This window comes from Typopeltis vanoorti, chromosome 7 (assembly GCF_054136105.1).
Source record: "Typopeltis vanoorti isolate ZY-2024b chromosome 7, IOZ_Tvanoo_1.0, whole genome shotgun sequence".
In the NCBI taxonomy this organism is placed as follows: domain Eukaryota; kingdom Metazoa; phylum Arthropoda; class Arachnida; order Uropygi; family Thelyphonidae; genus Typopeltis; species Typopeltis vanoorti.
Genome location: NC_143555.1, coordinates 141,103,884 through 141,119,995, shown reverse-complemented (window position 1 = coordinate 141,119,995; position 16,112 = coordinate 141,103,884). Strand labels below are relative to the sequence as shown.

Below are 16,112 nucleotides of genomic sequence, written 5' to 3'. Positions count from 1 at the left end.
TGAATGTGTGCCTGCTTTCTACTCGAAATTGTTATACAAATTGCCACAAGCTGATTCATCTGAATTTGTGGTTATAATTTTCAGAAATAGTGTTCATCCTTAGGTTTTGTACACCAGTGCATAAAAAAAAAAGTGAGGAGTTTTCATAAGCAACTTTTTTTTAATATATTGATAACTGTCATGGATAAAAAGAAAATCTTGTGAGAGATGAAAAACCTTTTTATAATTATTAATTTATACAATAAATTCATAGACCTTATAGAGACTACATATAATAATAATTTTGAAACTATTAATGAACAGTGAGATATTTTGGAAATATCCTTCATGAATTGATGGGAAAATGATTTGCATAAAGGCTGCATTTGTAAAAGAAGTATTTTTTTTTTAAATAAAAAAAAAATCATTCTATTGATTTTTGGGTATTATGTTTGTTTATAGAAAGCAGAGATCAAATAGACATACTGTATTAATAAAGTTAATATCATGAATGTTTGTCACCAATTTATTAAATTATTGCTATCATTATCTACAATGTGGTCCCTCTGTGGTTTTGGGTGTTTGCTGGTTTCTTTATTCGTTTTCCTTTTGCCAGTTGGCTGTAAGATACCTTGAGATTTTGCACACCTAGTCACATCAAAAGTACACTCAGTATTTTGTTGAACAAATTCATTGTGTTCACCAGACGATTCTGAAGAATGAAAACTGCCAATTACAGTTCTTTGCATTGAAGGATGTTGGTAGTCAGACTGAGGTGTGAGTAAATTTTCATTGGCAGGGCTGAGGTAAGTGGCTTGAGCAAGGCATTGCTCTGCTTCCTGCACATAACCTTGTTGCATATAAACTGCACACAAATTGTGCAGAGCTTGGAAGTTTGGCGGTTCCACCACGATGATTTTTTCATAACACTAAAAATAAAAAAGAAAATTCACACTCTGCTGTTTAATTGCAATTCATATAGAAAAGAACAGAATATATTAAATTTTTGACTACCTAAGAATCTATATTATTTGGAGTAATAAATAAAGTTAAAAAAAAAAAAACAGAGGTAAAAGAAAGCAAATTTCCATGTAATCATTACTATAACATTTCTTGTTAACTATTATTAAATGTCAACACAAAGACTCATGTTTACTACTATATTAATAGTTAAGACTCTTTGAGAGAGATTTATCAGAGTAATTCTAAGAAGAGAAAGAAAAGGGCAATGAAATTAGTGGCATTATCAGAATTCCCACTGAAGAATAGTTTTGAGACCTGAATTTAAGTTTGCAGGAGATGATATTCTGGAAGTTTTGGATTTGTGTAGTGAAGAGTTTGACACAAGAAAGAGGAGTGCAGTGTATACTGTCATCAGCAAAACCATGTATTGATTTGTAATCAAATGGATATAGTCACTGAAATATAGCAAGAGGAGGGTAGCTAAAAGAGTGGAGTCTTGTGGAAAACCAGCTTATTTGCAAAGTTTGAAAATAAAGATCCATTCAATATCACATGTAATATGTGTGTGTGTCTAGAAAGACAGCTGACAACCGAGTTATTATTATTATTATTATTATTCAGGCCTCCATGGAGTCAAAAGACTCATCGAGACTTTGTGTTTCCTAGGAAACACAAAGCCTATCATACCACTCCTTAAACTCATTGACAGTTCTCGATCTCACCACTCTATCAGGCAATGCATTCCATGCAAAGAAATCACTCCTCACACTCTTGTTCACAGCTTCCTTTCGTAACTTCCAGGGATGTCCCCTTGTCATCACTCCTTCCGGGCTGTTCAACCAAGTGAAAGAACTCTCCAGTGTCAACCCTGTAACCACCTCTCAACAGTTTAAAAGTCTCAATCATATCACCTCTCCTTCTTCTATCCACCAAACTCTGCAGTCCACATTCCCTCAGCCGATCCTCATAACTAACATTGTACAGTCCTGAAACCATCTTTGTTATCTGCCTTGGTACCCTTTCCACAGATAATTTATCCCCTTCAAATCCTGGGGACCAAATTTGAGAACAATAGTGTGGTCTGATCAGGGTCTTATATCTCTGCAGGTCAGCATCCTTCTCATTATTGCAGCAATCCTTTGGGTTACCTTCGCCACCTTTGCAATATGTCCCCTGAATTTCAGGTTTCTCTCAATCAATCCCAGATCTCTGGTCTCCTGTATTTCCTCCAGTATAGCTCCTCCAATAGACTATGCAGGGTCCCATCAATGTGTCCCAAATCTCAAGACCTTACATTTTGCTGCATTAAGCTGGAGAGGATCCAGAGGCAAGTGACCAAGATAATAGCAGGTCTGTGGAATGAACCTTATGAAAACAGGTTGAGGATTTGTGGGTTGCAAAAATTGGTTGATAGGCAGAGGAGGGGAGATATGATTGAGACATTCAAATTACTGAAGGGTTTCTATAAAATTAATTCAGAAAATATTTTTGAGAACAGAGCTGGTTGTGGGAGGACTAGGGGACATCCATGGAAACTGAGCAAAAGTGTGGTTAGTAAAGGTGTTAGAGCTGGGTTCTTTACTTTTAGAGTGGTGAATGAGTGGAATGAGCTCCCAGAGTCTGTGGTGGATGCTGTGACAGTGAATGAGTTTAAGGCGAGGTATGATAGATACTGTATGAATGTCGAATAGTTGTGATGAATATGATTTGGGCCTCCCTCGATGAGTCTAATGACTCCCTGGAGTTGCCCGTAATAATAATAATAATAATAATAATTATAATAAGCCGACACACCCATTCATTTATCCATCTGTCTAGCTTATTCAAATCCTCTTGCAGGTCTACCACATCTGCGCTATTACTAATAACCCTTCCCAGCATCACATCATCCGAAAACAACTGAATATCCCCCTGCAATCCACTGACAATGTTATTGATATAAAGGTTAAATAATATAGGTCACAGTACTGAGCCCTGTGGGACCCCACTTGTAACCTTCTGCCACCTTGAAACTTCCCCATCATACACAACTCTCTGATACCTAATTTATCCCCTTCAGCCATTCCTGAATCCAGTTCAGTTGACCGCCTGACATCCAAACCCATGTGTTGCAACTTAAATATCAGCTTATCAAGTGGCACCCTGTCAAATGCCTTTGCCAAGTCTAGGAAAATGGCAGTATGTGCCTTTCCCTCATTTAATGCTCTTGTAACTTTATCATAAAAGGCTAGCATATTGCTAAAACAAGAGCACCCCTTCACAAATCCATGTTGACTCTCACAAATAACATTACTCTCATCTGCTCGCTGTATACGGTCCTTCACTACTTTCTCCAAGATATTACTAACTCCTGATGACACACAAACTGGCCTATAATTATACACTTCCAGTCTGCTACTGCCCTTATGCAATGGCACTATCTTACCTTCGTTCCATTCCCTGGGCACCTTTCCAATAGCCAGACTTTCATTGAAAAGCTCAAAGTAGCTGTCAGTTTTTTAGCACATTCTCTCAAAACTTGTGGTGAAATACCATCCAGTCCCATAGTTTTACTGACATCCAGAGTACTCAGTATCTGGAACACACTCTCCTCCTACATCTTTAAACCTCGAACCTGCCCTATCCTTCTAGTATTATAATTTACTCCTCCAGGATGAAATACTCCAAGAAAGTATTCATTGAACATTTCCACTATGGCCTTTGCATCAGTCACTCTATTCCCATTTTTATCCTACAATGTCATTCTTCCACAATCATTTCTCCTCCTAATGGCCACATAGCTAAAAAATCCCTAGGATTTTCATTGGATCTTAGGGCCAATCTCTTCTCATATTCCAGTATTGCATTCCTTACCATACTAGTCACTCTCCTGGCCTGTGTCTTATATCGAAGGTGAGTTAGCCGATCTCATACGGAGGTAGCAGGGTTTTTCTCCCGGAAACTCGGGTTTTTCATCCCGCATACAGACAAATCAGCCCTTCAGAACACACGCAATTTACAGACAAAAAATACTAGTTGCGGTGGATGATAGATGGCATTGATTCATAGTAGAAGTGCAATGTAGTGGTTGAGACTGTTGTAGGTATCCTCCCGCGATGAGTCTTTGGACTCCTTGGAGGTATCAGGAATAATAATAATAATAATAATCTGCTCTTCACCTGTCTCTTTATATCTCTTCCATAGCCTCTTTTTCACATGCAGTTCCTGTTTAATATTGTTTGTCATCCACTTTACACCAAATTGTGTCCTCTTCTTCACTCGTGGAATACAGCTTACTATTGCTGCTAACAAATATTCCTCAACAATTTCCCAAGCACTAATGATATCCTGACCTTCCACTTCTTCCCTTCATGAAACTTCCCAAGTTGATATCTAAGACTATTATAATCACCTGCCTTATAATTCCACATATGTTCCCGTCTCGTTGATACTCCTGCATGTCTATTCATCTTCCAAGTCAAAACCACATGGTCACTCTCTCCAACTGGTGGGAGAGATGTCATCTCAGTTATTATCAACTCTTCTGATGCTATGACCAAATCCAAACTCTTGAACCTTTTGTTCCCTCTATTACATGTTGCCTAAGACATTTGACCCTAATGAATTCTAGAAATTCCATTCCCTTATTGCTACATGCATCTTCCTCTCCCCAATTTATACTGCTGTAGCTAAAATCTCCCATAACAATCATTCTTCTTGCACTTGCCAAGCTCAACTGTCTAAACATCTCCTGGTCCCCCACCCTCTGTGCTAGTTGGTTTGTAGCAACACCCCACAAAATATCCTGTATTGCCCACCTCTACCTCACACCATATGTTTTCAAAATCATTAGTGTCACTGCCCTCCAAAGCCTCCACTCTTAGAGGACATAAGTCATCACTTATCATAAGCAGCACTCCACCACCGCGCTTTCTCCTCCTATCTTGCCGAAAAATGCTGTACCCCTTCTATTCCTGTTATCTTATCCTCTTCTGTCACTCAGTGATTCCAATAATCTTTGGCCAGGCTGATACTATCAGCTCCACCAATTGCTCTCCTTTATTCTGGATACTCCTGGCATTAGTATAAAGCATATAAATGCCAGTGTTTCTATACCTAGCATTATCCCCTCTAGACTCAGCTTTACCTGATGTCCTTCCCCTTCTCCCAAGTACTCATTCCCACAAGAGGCCACCCCTGCTAGCATCCACCCTGGGAATTCTAGTTTACCTGCATTTACATACTGACTTGCTCAGAACAGCAATCTCTCCAGATACCGATGTCCTTCCTCATTCAAATGCAAGCAGTCTCTCTCGCATACTATTCCTTTCTATCCTCAAACACCCTCCAAGCATCCACATATTCCAATCTCTCTTCTGACACATTCTACCTATTATGTTATTCAATATTACTACTCTTCTGCTCAGCTTGTCACTATCATACCTAGGCAGCTAGAATCTTATATCTCTCGCTGCCCAATTTACATTACCTCTCAAGTCATTTGTTCCTACCATCACAATCATCTCATCCACCCTTTCACCCCTCTTAATTGCCATAGCCACACTTTCTATCGTTCCTCCGGGCAAACATTCTTCACACATCCTATCCTGCACACCACGGATCATTGAGTCCCCATTCATTATACCTCTTACCACTCTGTTCCTCGATTGCTCACATGCATCCCTCTCTCTCTCTCCTCTAACGTTGTCTCTCTTCCCTTAGTTACCTGCCTTCCTGACATCATGCTATCTCTGGTTTCAGTGCTCCCTCGCATTCTTCTCATTCCTCTCTCCTACTGTTTTCATTCTCTCCTCTCTATCATTCCCATAACTCTCTCTCATTCCCTCTCTTCCACTTATCCTATTCTCTCCTCTTCTATCATTCACATAACTCTCTTCTCCTGTTCCTATTCTCTCCTCTTCTATCATTCACATAGCTCTCTTCTCCTGTTCCTATTCTCTCCTCTTCTATCATTCCCATAACTCTCTCTCATTCCCTCTCTTCTACTGTTCCTATTCTCTCCTCTTATCATTCCCATAACTCTCTCTCACTCCTACCCTGATTCGCCTTGCATTCGTCTCTTTCATTCACCTAATCTCATCTTTCACACTTCTCATCTCTTTCTCTAGACATTCCACCTGCTCTTTCAGCTCATCTATCTCTCTCTCTCTGCAAGTCAGCCACTCTTATTTGCCATTCATCCTCCCCATTGAGACTATCTCCAAAAACTTCACAATTATTCAATCTTTCCACACTCTCATTATTTTATTCATATTTCTCTTGCTATTTTCGCCCTCTATCATACCACTCATCTCTCTACGTGGCGAATCTCCCACCTCTGACTCAACGAGGTCAGTTATAGTCATCTCTAACTCACCAAGTTCCTCCCATTGCTTGGTGTTCCTTCTCTCACCTGCCACATATACAACCGTCAGGACGCATACATTTCACAAGTCCTGCATGCTACAAAATCCTGTATTATATCGCACAAAATGGAGTACTGAAATGGGGGAGGACTTGGTTAAAAAAAAAATAAACACAGATTGTTGGAGGCGAAGGTATCGAATCTGGGACCTTTCAAATGCAAAGCGAATGCTCTACCACTGAGCTACGACCCTATCAGAAGACAGACCATGTGATAGAAGCTTACTTAATAGAGATATCAAGAGCAACCATTTGAGATTCTCCAAACGTTTCCATGGAATTTTTCCAAAGGTGGGTAACATAAGCAAGAAGATTCCTTCTTGATCGACAGTGGTGAAATTCATACTGACAATTATTTATTAGGAAGAGTCATGGTAGCTTAGAGGATGACTGTTAATAGTTTTCTCCCTTACTTTGGAAAGAATTAATGTGAACGAAACTGGGTGGAATTAGATGGCAAAGTATTGTCGACCTTCTTAGTAATGTGATGATGATGAACTAATTTCTAGGCTGCAAGATAGGTACCACTGGAATAGGAGAGAATTAAAAAACAGGCATTGAATCTTGTATGTTTGGAAAGATAGCAGGGTATTCTAAAGACTGTGTATATAATATTTACTTGCTATGTAAAGTAAGAAGCTGAGAGATTAACTTTTTTTTCTGAGTAGAGATGCAGAGAAATAATCTCAGTGCAAAAGAAGTGGAAACATTGTAAGCCAAAAGTTACTGCCAGTTGCTTTATTAAGGGGAAACATGACTGTCATTTGGGCATGATGTGAGTGTAGCCATTTCAAAACTCAGTTTTGGATGTGAAGAGAGTTTGCTTGCAGCTGCTTCAGGCTTTGTTATAAACAGAGGAGGAAGATGGAGATTTTGGTGAATGTCAATTGTGATATGTCCAATTATTTATTTGTACAGCCCTGGCATACTTCTTATAGAACCAAGACCTTAGATAAGGGAGGACAAGAATTTAAAGTGGAATGTAGAATTCATGGCAAGTGAAATGGAGAGTAAACATGAAGAGATTCTATGTCAAATGGATATCATCTGCTTAAAACAGTCTCCTGATGTTTTCATCAGGGAACTAGAGCAAGCAGAAAAGTCAGCTGCTGGAACAAACTTCACTCATCAGCAGAATTCAAGCAAGAAGCATCATCAATGTAAGAAAGATCAATGGTAAAGCAGGGGACTTACAGAATTAGATAAGTAACATGTTGATATAATTGGTATGAAACAAACAATACAAAAAAACAGGTCAGATTCTTCTAAATAACAAATACAAGATGATATATCCAAGCAGTAATGATCAGGAGAAGAAAGGAGCAACTTCAACATTAAATATAAAAATAGTCTCCTTGAATGGTAGGCAATATCATGCAAAGTGATGTGGTCAAACATAAGAAATGAGGAATTAGAAAATGAGACCTATTTATGCTTATGATCTCACAAAATTTTCTAATAAGGAAGAAATGGAGGAATTTTTTGAGTCATAAGAGAAAGATGACATAAAGAAAATAGACCTCATCCTTGTTGGAAATCTAACAGTAGAATGGGAAATGAATCCTGGGCATACAGAAATGTTTTGGAAACTTTTGGAGAAAAGGACAAAGCTAATAATAATGGTGAGTGCTTGCTAGATTTCTGTTCAGGACATGGATTAGCCATCACCAACACTATGTTTTGATATCAAATGTGCAAAGTTCACATGGAGAGAAGACACAATAAAAGTCTCATTGACTATGTTACAGATGATATCAATATCTTCATACTGGTTCTGGACACAAGAGTGTATAGGGGTCTTGAAATAGGAAGTGATCACCATCTAGTTTGGAGCAGGATGAAAGTGAATATTACACTTAAAACAAAAGGATGTAAGAACGTTTTAAAATGACTCCTTTCCTTTTAAAATAAATCAAAGTCAAGCAGCTTTCAGGAGTAAATTGTAGAGTTAATTATAGAAATATTCATCAAGAAACAAGGAAAGAGTGTAAAACCCAGAAACATAGCTCAGACAGGCACTTGGTGATGTCTACAAGGATAGAAGAATGAGATCTCCATGGTGAATCCAGGAGAAGCAGTCATAGAAAAGAAGAAAGTGAAATGAATGTTTCTAAAAAATAACTTAGCATGTGTTCTGAGTGAGAGGAAAGTATAAGAAAAAAATGTAAGAAAACAAAGCAATGTTAAAAGTGCATAAGCAAAAATCATGGAAAGACTGGAAAGAATATAGAAGATAAATAGTTTATTATTATTATTATTATTATTATTATTATTATTATTATTATTATTATTATCCCATGGTATTATTACACCAGATCATAAAGGTCAGATTCATGAATTTTATACAGCACCTTTTCTGGGTTGTTATAAAGTTCACATTTAGAAATATAGATAAATAGTAACGTGGCAACATATTCCAGAAGCTATTTAAAAAACTTTGAAATGGAGGAAAGAGTGCAATAAAAGGAGATGATCTGCTTAATAAATTCTATATGAAAAGATAAAAAAAAAAGATAAAAGAGAATAAAAATTTCTAGATGTCTGGAGTAATTACTTCGAACAGAAAAACCAGTGACAAAACTGTGGTAGAAAGTATTTATGAGGAATACAATCAGGAGCACATCAATACTCGTGGTAGAAAAAAAAAAAAAAAAAACTTGAATGACTGAAATAAGGAAAAGCAGCTGGAGTAGCTCATATTTGAACAAACTCATACGGAGGTATAAACGTTTTACAGTGGCTGCATAAATGACTGAAGATGATTGAAGTAGAGCATAGTAACCATTCTGAATGTTTCAGGTAATTTCTGCAAGCATACTTGAGCAGAGGTTAGGAAAAACTTGGAAAAGAACAAGCTGGATTCATGCCAAATAGAGGCTGTCAGAATCATTTTTCAACTTCACAGCAAACGATATCATAGGAATATAATAATGATCTGTGCTTAAGCATTTTAGAACTGGAAAGGTGTCAAGAGAAAAGCTGTTTTCAAAATGCTACAATGATATGGTGTAAACTGCACGTTGCACTAAATATCAATATAAAAGTTGCGAGTCAGCATTTAGAAATGAAGGAAGTACAGAAAGAGTGCCTGATTTAAAATCAGGTTTTAGACAAAGGTGCATGCTATCTCCACTGTTATTCATCGTTTATATGGATATCACATTATGAAGGAAAGCTGTTAAAAAATATCAATTTTTTTATTGGTTTATCAATTGGTTTAGTGTGTGTGCTGACTGAAAAACCTTTCTAGGAAAGAAATCCCTGCCACCTCCATATGAGACTGGCTAACTAACCTTCAATTCATAAGCCCTGAAAGGTTTTTCACAATTTGGGATTTTAACCTAGGTCTTTCCAAAGAGCATCATCAGAATTTACTGATCTATGGAGGTTGCTATAACAAATTTATTATGTAGCTTGCAGAGAGAGAGAGAGAGAGAGAGATGTGCTGAAAGAGGAAGTGAAATGTCTCGGGAATGAGTTGAGAAGCATAAAAGAAGAGATTAAGCCACTGGAAAAAATGAATGCAAAGCAAATCAGAGTAGGAGTGAGAGAGAGAAAGAGTTGTGGGAATGATGGAAGAGGAGAGAATAGGAGAACCAGTAAAAGAGAGGGAATGAGAAAAATGTGAGAGTGCTAGTACCAGAAATGGAGAGATGCCAGGACAACAGGAAAGTAGGGGAATAAAGAAAGAAAATGTTAGAGGAGAGAGAGTGAGCAAGGAAGAACCGAGTGGTAAAAGGTATGGAGACTCAATGATCTGTGGTGTGCCAAGATAGAATGCCTGAAGAGTGTTTGCTTGGAGGAACAATAGAAAGCGTAGCTATAGCAATAAAGTGGTTGACAGAAGATGATACACTAACGGGAATAGAAGTAGCAGGGTACAGCATTTTTCAGCAGGATAGGAAGGGAAAATGCAGTGGTGGTGGTGGAGTACTGCTTATGATAAGTGATGACTTATGTCCTCTCAGAATGGAGGATTTGGAGGGCACTGGCACTAATGGTTTTGAAAGCACATGGCATGAAGTAGAGGTGGGCAGGACAGGATATTTAGCAGTGTTGCTACAAGCCAGGGAGCAGGAGATGTTTAGGCAGTTGCAAATCTCCCATGATTGCTATGGGAGATTTCAACTACAGTAGTATAAACTGGGAAGAGGAAACTGCATGTAGTAATAAGGGAATGGAATTTCTAGAATTCTTGAGGGACAAACGTCTTAGGCAACAAGTAGTAGAAGAAACACAAGGTTCAAAAGTTTTGGATTTAGTCATAGCATCAGAAGAGCTGATTATAATTGAGATGGCATCTCTGCCCCCAGTTGGAGAGAGTGATCATATGGTTTTGACTTGAATAGATATGCAGGAGTAGCAAAGAAAAAGGAAGTGGAATTATATGGCAGGTGATTATAATAGTCAATTTGGGGCAGTTGCATAGAGGGAGGAATGGGAAGGGTGAGATATCATTAGTGTTTGGGAACTTGTACAGGAATATTCATTAGCAGCAATAGTAAGCTATATACTGCAAGTGAAGAGAACACAATATGTACTCACCACCACCATGACCATCATCATCAAATTTTTGATATGTGCCCTCAAGGGGTGTGCAGGGTGCTATGATAGTACTACATGAAAAGTTTACATCATTACTAACTTCCTATTGATAATTTTCCTCCAAATCTGTTTTCTGTCAGGACTTAATATTGTCAGATCTTATTTTTTGGTCTCCAAACACAAGATCTCTTCATTGTAGATAAGAAGATATCTAATACTTGAAGAATGGTTAGGATTATCAGATATGCTGGTCGACATTTGAACAATCTGTGTGAGATTAACAGTGATGGCCAATGTCTCAGTATCTATATCTGCTTAATCTATGCAGCTGGAAATAGAAAGTCAGTTGGAGTTATGAAATAAAAATCTCCAAAGATGATAATATCACTATTAGAAAAGTTGAATGTTCAGATATTTGATTGTCTAGTCGACTAGAATACAGGGTGTCTGGGTTTGAGGTATCCAAAAACACACATATATATCTCAGCATCTATAAGGTTTATTAAAATAATTTTTTGTTATTATACAGAGTAACTCATTATACAGAGTTTTTATGAACGTTAGTAAAGTTCAATGTAGGCACCTTTTGTAGCACAGATGTCAAAATGATATTTGAGCTCCCGCCAAGTGTTTTCCAGAATCTGAGGCATTATTAACACAACTGCTGCAACAATACATGGTTTCAAATCATATAAATCTTGAATTTTTCTCTGGTATACACAGTCTTTAATAAAGCTCCATGCAAAAAAAGTTCAATGGAGTCATATCTAGAGATCTAGGTGGCCAGGCAGTTGGGTCTCCTCTCCCAATCCAATGTCTAGGAAATGCTGTTTCTGCACATGCGTGACTACACATGTGCACTAGTGACCTTGAAAGTGTGACAAAACAAATCTTGTAGATTCCTATCGACTGAGATTTAGTTTGAGAAAATGAGCGGTTCTTGCATTATAAGCTGTTATTTGGATATTTCTAGCCCAGATATCCTGTATTTTGACTTTTTTCTCATGGAGAAGGAAACAGTCAAAAAGATTCAATGCTGACTATCAATGTTATATTTGGTCTCTGGAATTTTGCATATGAAGACAAAGTGAAAGAACATGGTCTTCAAAGTTTGAGAAACAGAAGGGGAGATATGATAGAAACTAGTTAGTAATGGGATTTCAAAGTAGAGATACAAGGGAAATTTTTCAGCTTATAGTAGGTAGGAACTTCAGGTCATTCCTTAGAAAGTGAGTAAGCAAGTGGTGAGGAAGCATGTGAGATTCAGATTTCATTTTTTTCATGGAATGTGTGAGCGAATGAATAAGTTGCAGTGTATTTTTAGTAAATGTTTTCAGGGAGAGGTATGGTAGGTATACTTAGGCATTGCATGATCTACACAATTGCTTCCCTCAGTAAGACCCTGAATACCTGGAAGTGTGTACAATATAATAACACTACCCAAACATTAGACAGCTTCAATATCATCTTGGCTAACCAATTCTGTATCTACTTCCAATGCTTCTTTTTAAGGCATTGTAAAGAGACCACACTTTCTTTATTCTACTTATAGGTGTACTTCTCAGCATTATTATTATTCTCTATTTTGTTCTTGCTGCCTTTGCAATGTGGTCCATAAAATACAATTCCCTACCAAGATCCCTACTCTAGTCTCATTACTTTCATGGATTAGGATATCAAATGTAGCACTCTAGAATTTCTTCAACACAAAATGCATAACTCTGCATTTTGGTTTGGCAACACTGAACCTGTGACCATTATCATGTGATTGCCCATAGCCAGTCCTCTCAGAACTATACTTCATATCAGAATTGTTCCTTATTATCTTCTCTATTATTATTATTATCACTCCACTCAACTTTGCATTATTATCAAACTAATGGATATTAGTTTGGTTGGCCGAGTGGTTAGCGTATCTGCTTTCCAGCCAAAAGGTCGCGTGTTCGAATCCCACCATGGGCATGGATGTTTGGGATTGTCTGTGAAAATACAAGTGGTGATGGTGGACAGTAGATGGCATTCATGTAGATGATGTGGTTGGTGGATGAGGTTGAGTGGTGAAGAAGGAGAGTTGTAGAGTAGGTGCCCTCCCTCAAAGAGTCTTGGATTCCCTGGAGGTGTCAAATAATAATAATAATAATAATATCAAGCCACTCACAGTATTATTAATAAAAAATTGAATCATAAGAGTTTCAGTGCAGGGCCCAGTACTACTCCTTTATATATGAAGTGGTATCAAAAAGTTTCGAGATTAGCTCTGTTTATGAGAAATTACTTTATTTATCCACGTTTACACACTATCACCTTCAAAATAGTCCCCTTGCATACCAATACAGCACTCCCAGCATTCTTGCCACTTCTGGAATGTGTCCTGGAAGTCTTCTTTTCGAAGCATGTCAAGTACCTTCTGCGATTTGCGCTGGATCTCCGCAATGGTGTTAAAACAGTGACCTTTGACCTGAATCTTCATCTTTGGGAAGAGGGCGAAGTCTGCAGGAGCCAAATCTGGCGAGTAGGGTGGGTGTGGAAGTGAGATCATGTTGTTTCTGGTAAGCTCTCCTTACGTGTGAGGAGAGCTCAGTGACATCCAGTTTTTTGTCTGGTCACTTTCGCCGAATGTCCTCCCTCAGACGCCTTAAAACCTAGCAGTAGAACTCGCTATTAACGGTCTGGCCCCTGAGGATGAATTCTCGATGTACAATGCTGCAAATGTCGAAAAAGACGATGAGCATGCACTTGGTTGAGCTTTTTTCTGTCATGGAGATGATGGGCTCTTCCACTGTGAAGACTGTTGCTTTGTCTCAGGGTCATACCTGTACACCCAAGTTTCGTCACCGGTAATGATCCTCGAATTTCACGTTTTTACAAACGTGAATTTCACGTTTTTACAAACGTGAATTTCACGTTTGCTCTTTGTTCTAACTTGCTGTCCATGATGAAATCGCAGATGTGGTAATGCAGGTGGTCAGAATAGCATCAGTTGCATAGCTCCCGATGTACGCAGGATGATGTCTTTTGGCACACTGACTTATGAAGGTAGGTGCTCTCTGTGACTGTGCATGCAGCCTTGTGCTGCCATCTGTTGGAGTGTTACAAACCTAGTCTCGAAACTTTTTGATACCACCTCATATATTACTTTTTGTTATGCCTCAATGAGCTATTTCTCCCTTTTCCATGTCATTGGTTTATTTTTAAGCTACACCAACAAGGTGGGGAAGAAATGTGGTTCTATATGTTATATTGTATTTTTTTTCAATGTTTCTCCTTTCATGGATATCTATTATTATTAATTTTTGCAAAATTAAATAAAACATCATCTTACCTCTTTTGCTGCTGTATAATTCTTGAGAACAGTGAAATATGTGTTTCCTAGCAACATAAGGCCCTTTGTGTGTTCAGGATGGTACTGAAAAAATAGAACAAAAGTAAGAACACTTTGAAATTACATAAAATGCTTTTCAAATTTTGAAGTGTTTTGTATTTATTATTTATCCGATATTTCTCAGCAGAGCAGAGATAGGATTGTTGCTGAAAGAGTGAATGGTACATTAATAGTGCCATGTTTCAAAAGGCATGAAAAATATCATGTTAGATAAATTATATAAGGCTTGATAATAAAGTAATGAGACTGTGCCCTTTGGTTAGAAAGATGGGTTCAAATCCATCTAGAATGTGAAGAATCATTATCAGGGCTTTTCGATTGAAGGTGAGTAAACTGGTCGCACATGGAGACCATTCTTAGTCTCCATGTGAGACTAAGAATGGAGATAGCAGGATTTTTCCTTTCATCCCACAAAACACACAAATTGACCGTAAGAATATGTGCAGTTAGCAGGCATAACACATCTTCAAAGCCCAAGTCCTGACCATAAATTCAAAAACAACCAACCAACCAAACTACCCCCCCCACACACACACAACATAATATGTGGCAAAACTGTCATAACTGGATAAACAGTGCTATGTACTGCCATTTTTACTGTTTTTCTACTAGAATTTCAAGAATTTCAAAAGTGTTACAAGTAAGGAAGAAGACTCTGTCACTAATCATTTATTGTTTTTCTAATCATGTTTCACTTATGCCAAAAATGGCTGAGAGGGAAAATATACTAGCAGAATTATAATGATAACAGAAGAATTAAACTGATTCAAAAGTAAAGAAGCAGAATAAATATATTAATATGAAAAATAAAGCTATTTTCATGTGAAACTGAGATACAGGACAAAATGATGTTTTTTTGGAATGTTATATCTAAAGCTACAAAAGAGAATGATCGAGAAATGTTATCTCACCAAGCATTCACAATGGGAGATCTAATAAATCACATTATTCAAATGTGAAATAGTAACTTTATCTATACTGATGATGAATGAGAAGATGCCTGCAACAACTAGCTCAATATCAGTCATACCAACCACAGATATGACTAGTATGTAGTTCAAATTGGATATTATGAAGTTGTTTGGAAACTATTACATAATGATAATTTACTGAAGTAAGCAGGAAATATCAATGGAAAGAAAATATGAAATCTCATAAGGGTTCATCCCTAGGGGGTACATATCAGTTTCCTGATATGTACCCCCAAGGGATGTACAGGCTACTATGACAGTGCTTTACAAAGTTTACATTACTACTTATCTCCTATAGACAAATTTCCTCCAAATTAGTCTATCGCCTTTCAGCACTCCAATATTGTCATATCAATATCTAGAATATTGTCATATTCTCATTCCATGCTGTAATTCCAAGCAGTGGCATAGCTAGGGGGGGGGTCTGCCCTGGGCAGCACTTTGAACACTTTTGAACTTTTGCAGTTAATTCTAAAATACATTCTCGAGAACTCAGTTCCAAATATTGTAATACCACTGCAAATTTTCCTCACAATTGCTGTAAGTGTTGCTAGTTGTGAGAGGAAGTTTTCTAAATAAATTGATTAAGAATTACCTACATTACTATGAAATAGACTTCTCCAATGTCATCGACGATTTTGCTAACAGAAAAGCAAGAAAAATAACATTTCAGAATATTGAAATTAAAATTTTACTTCAAAAATAAACATAGCGTTTTAATTTATTTCCCTATATGTTGTTTTGAATTTTTGTAGCATTTTTGGTCTGCATTGAGAGGGGCGACAAAAGCTGTAGCTACCACTGACTCCAAGCTGTCTCCTAAGATTTCCACATATATCCTTTTCTCACAGAGACTGCATATGGCTAGC

General features: G+C 37.6%; 1 protein-coding gene across 1 annotated transcript in view; it reads right to left on the bottom strand.

The window, feature by feature from the left end:
* Positions 1-497: 497 nt before the first annotated feature.
* LOC150105132 (protein O-mannosyl-transferase Tmtc3-like) overlaps positions 498-16,112 on the bottom strand; it is a 318,113-nt gene continuing 302,498 nt past the window's right edge. Inside the window, exons 16-17 of the mRNA XM_090395125.1 lie at positions 14,213-14,296; positions 498-908 (exon numbers count right to left, since the gene is read on the bottom strand). Coding sequence (XP_090251251.1) covers positions 498-908; positions 14,213-14,296 — 495 coding nt within the window. The remainder of the gene's footprint in view (positions 909-14,212; positions 14,297-16,112) is intronic.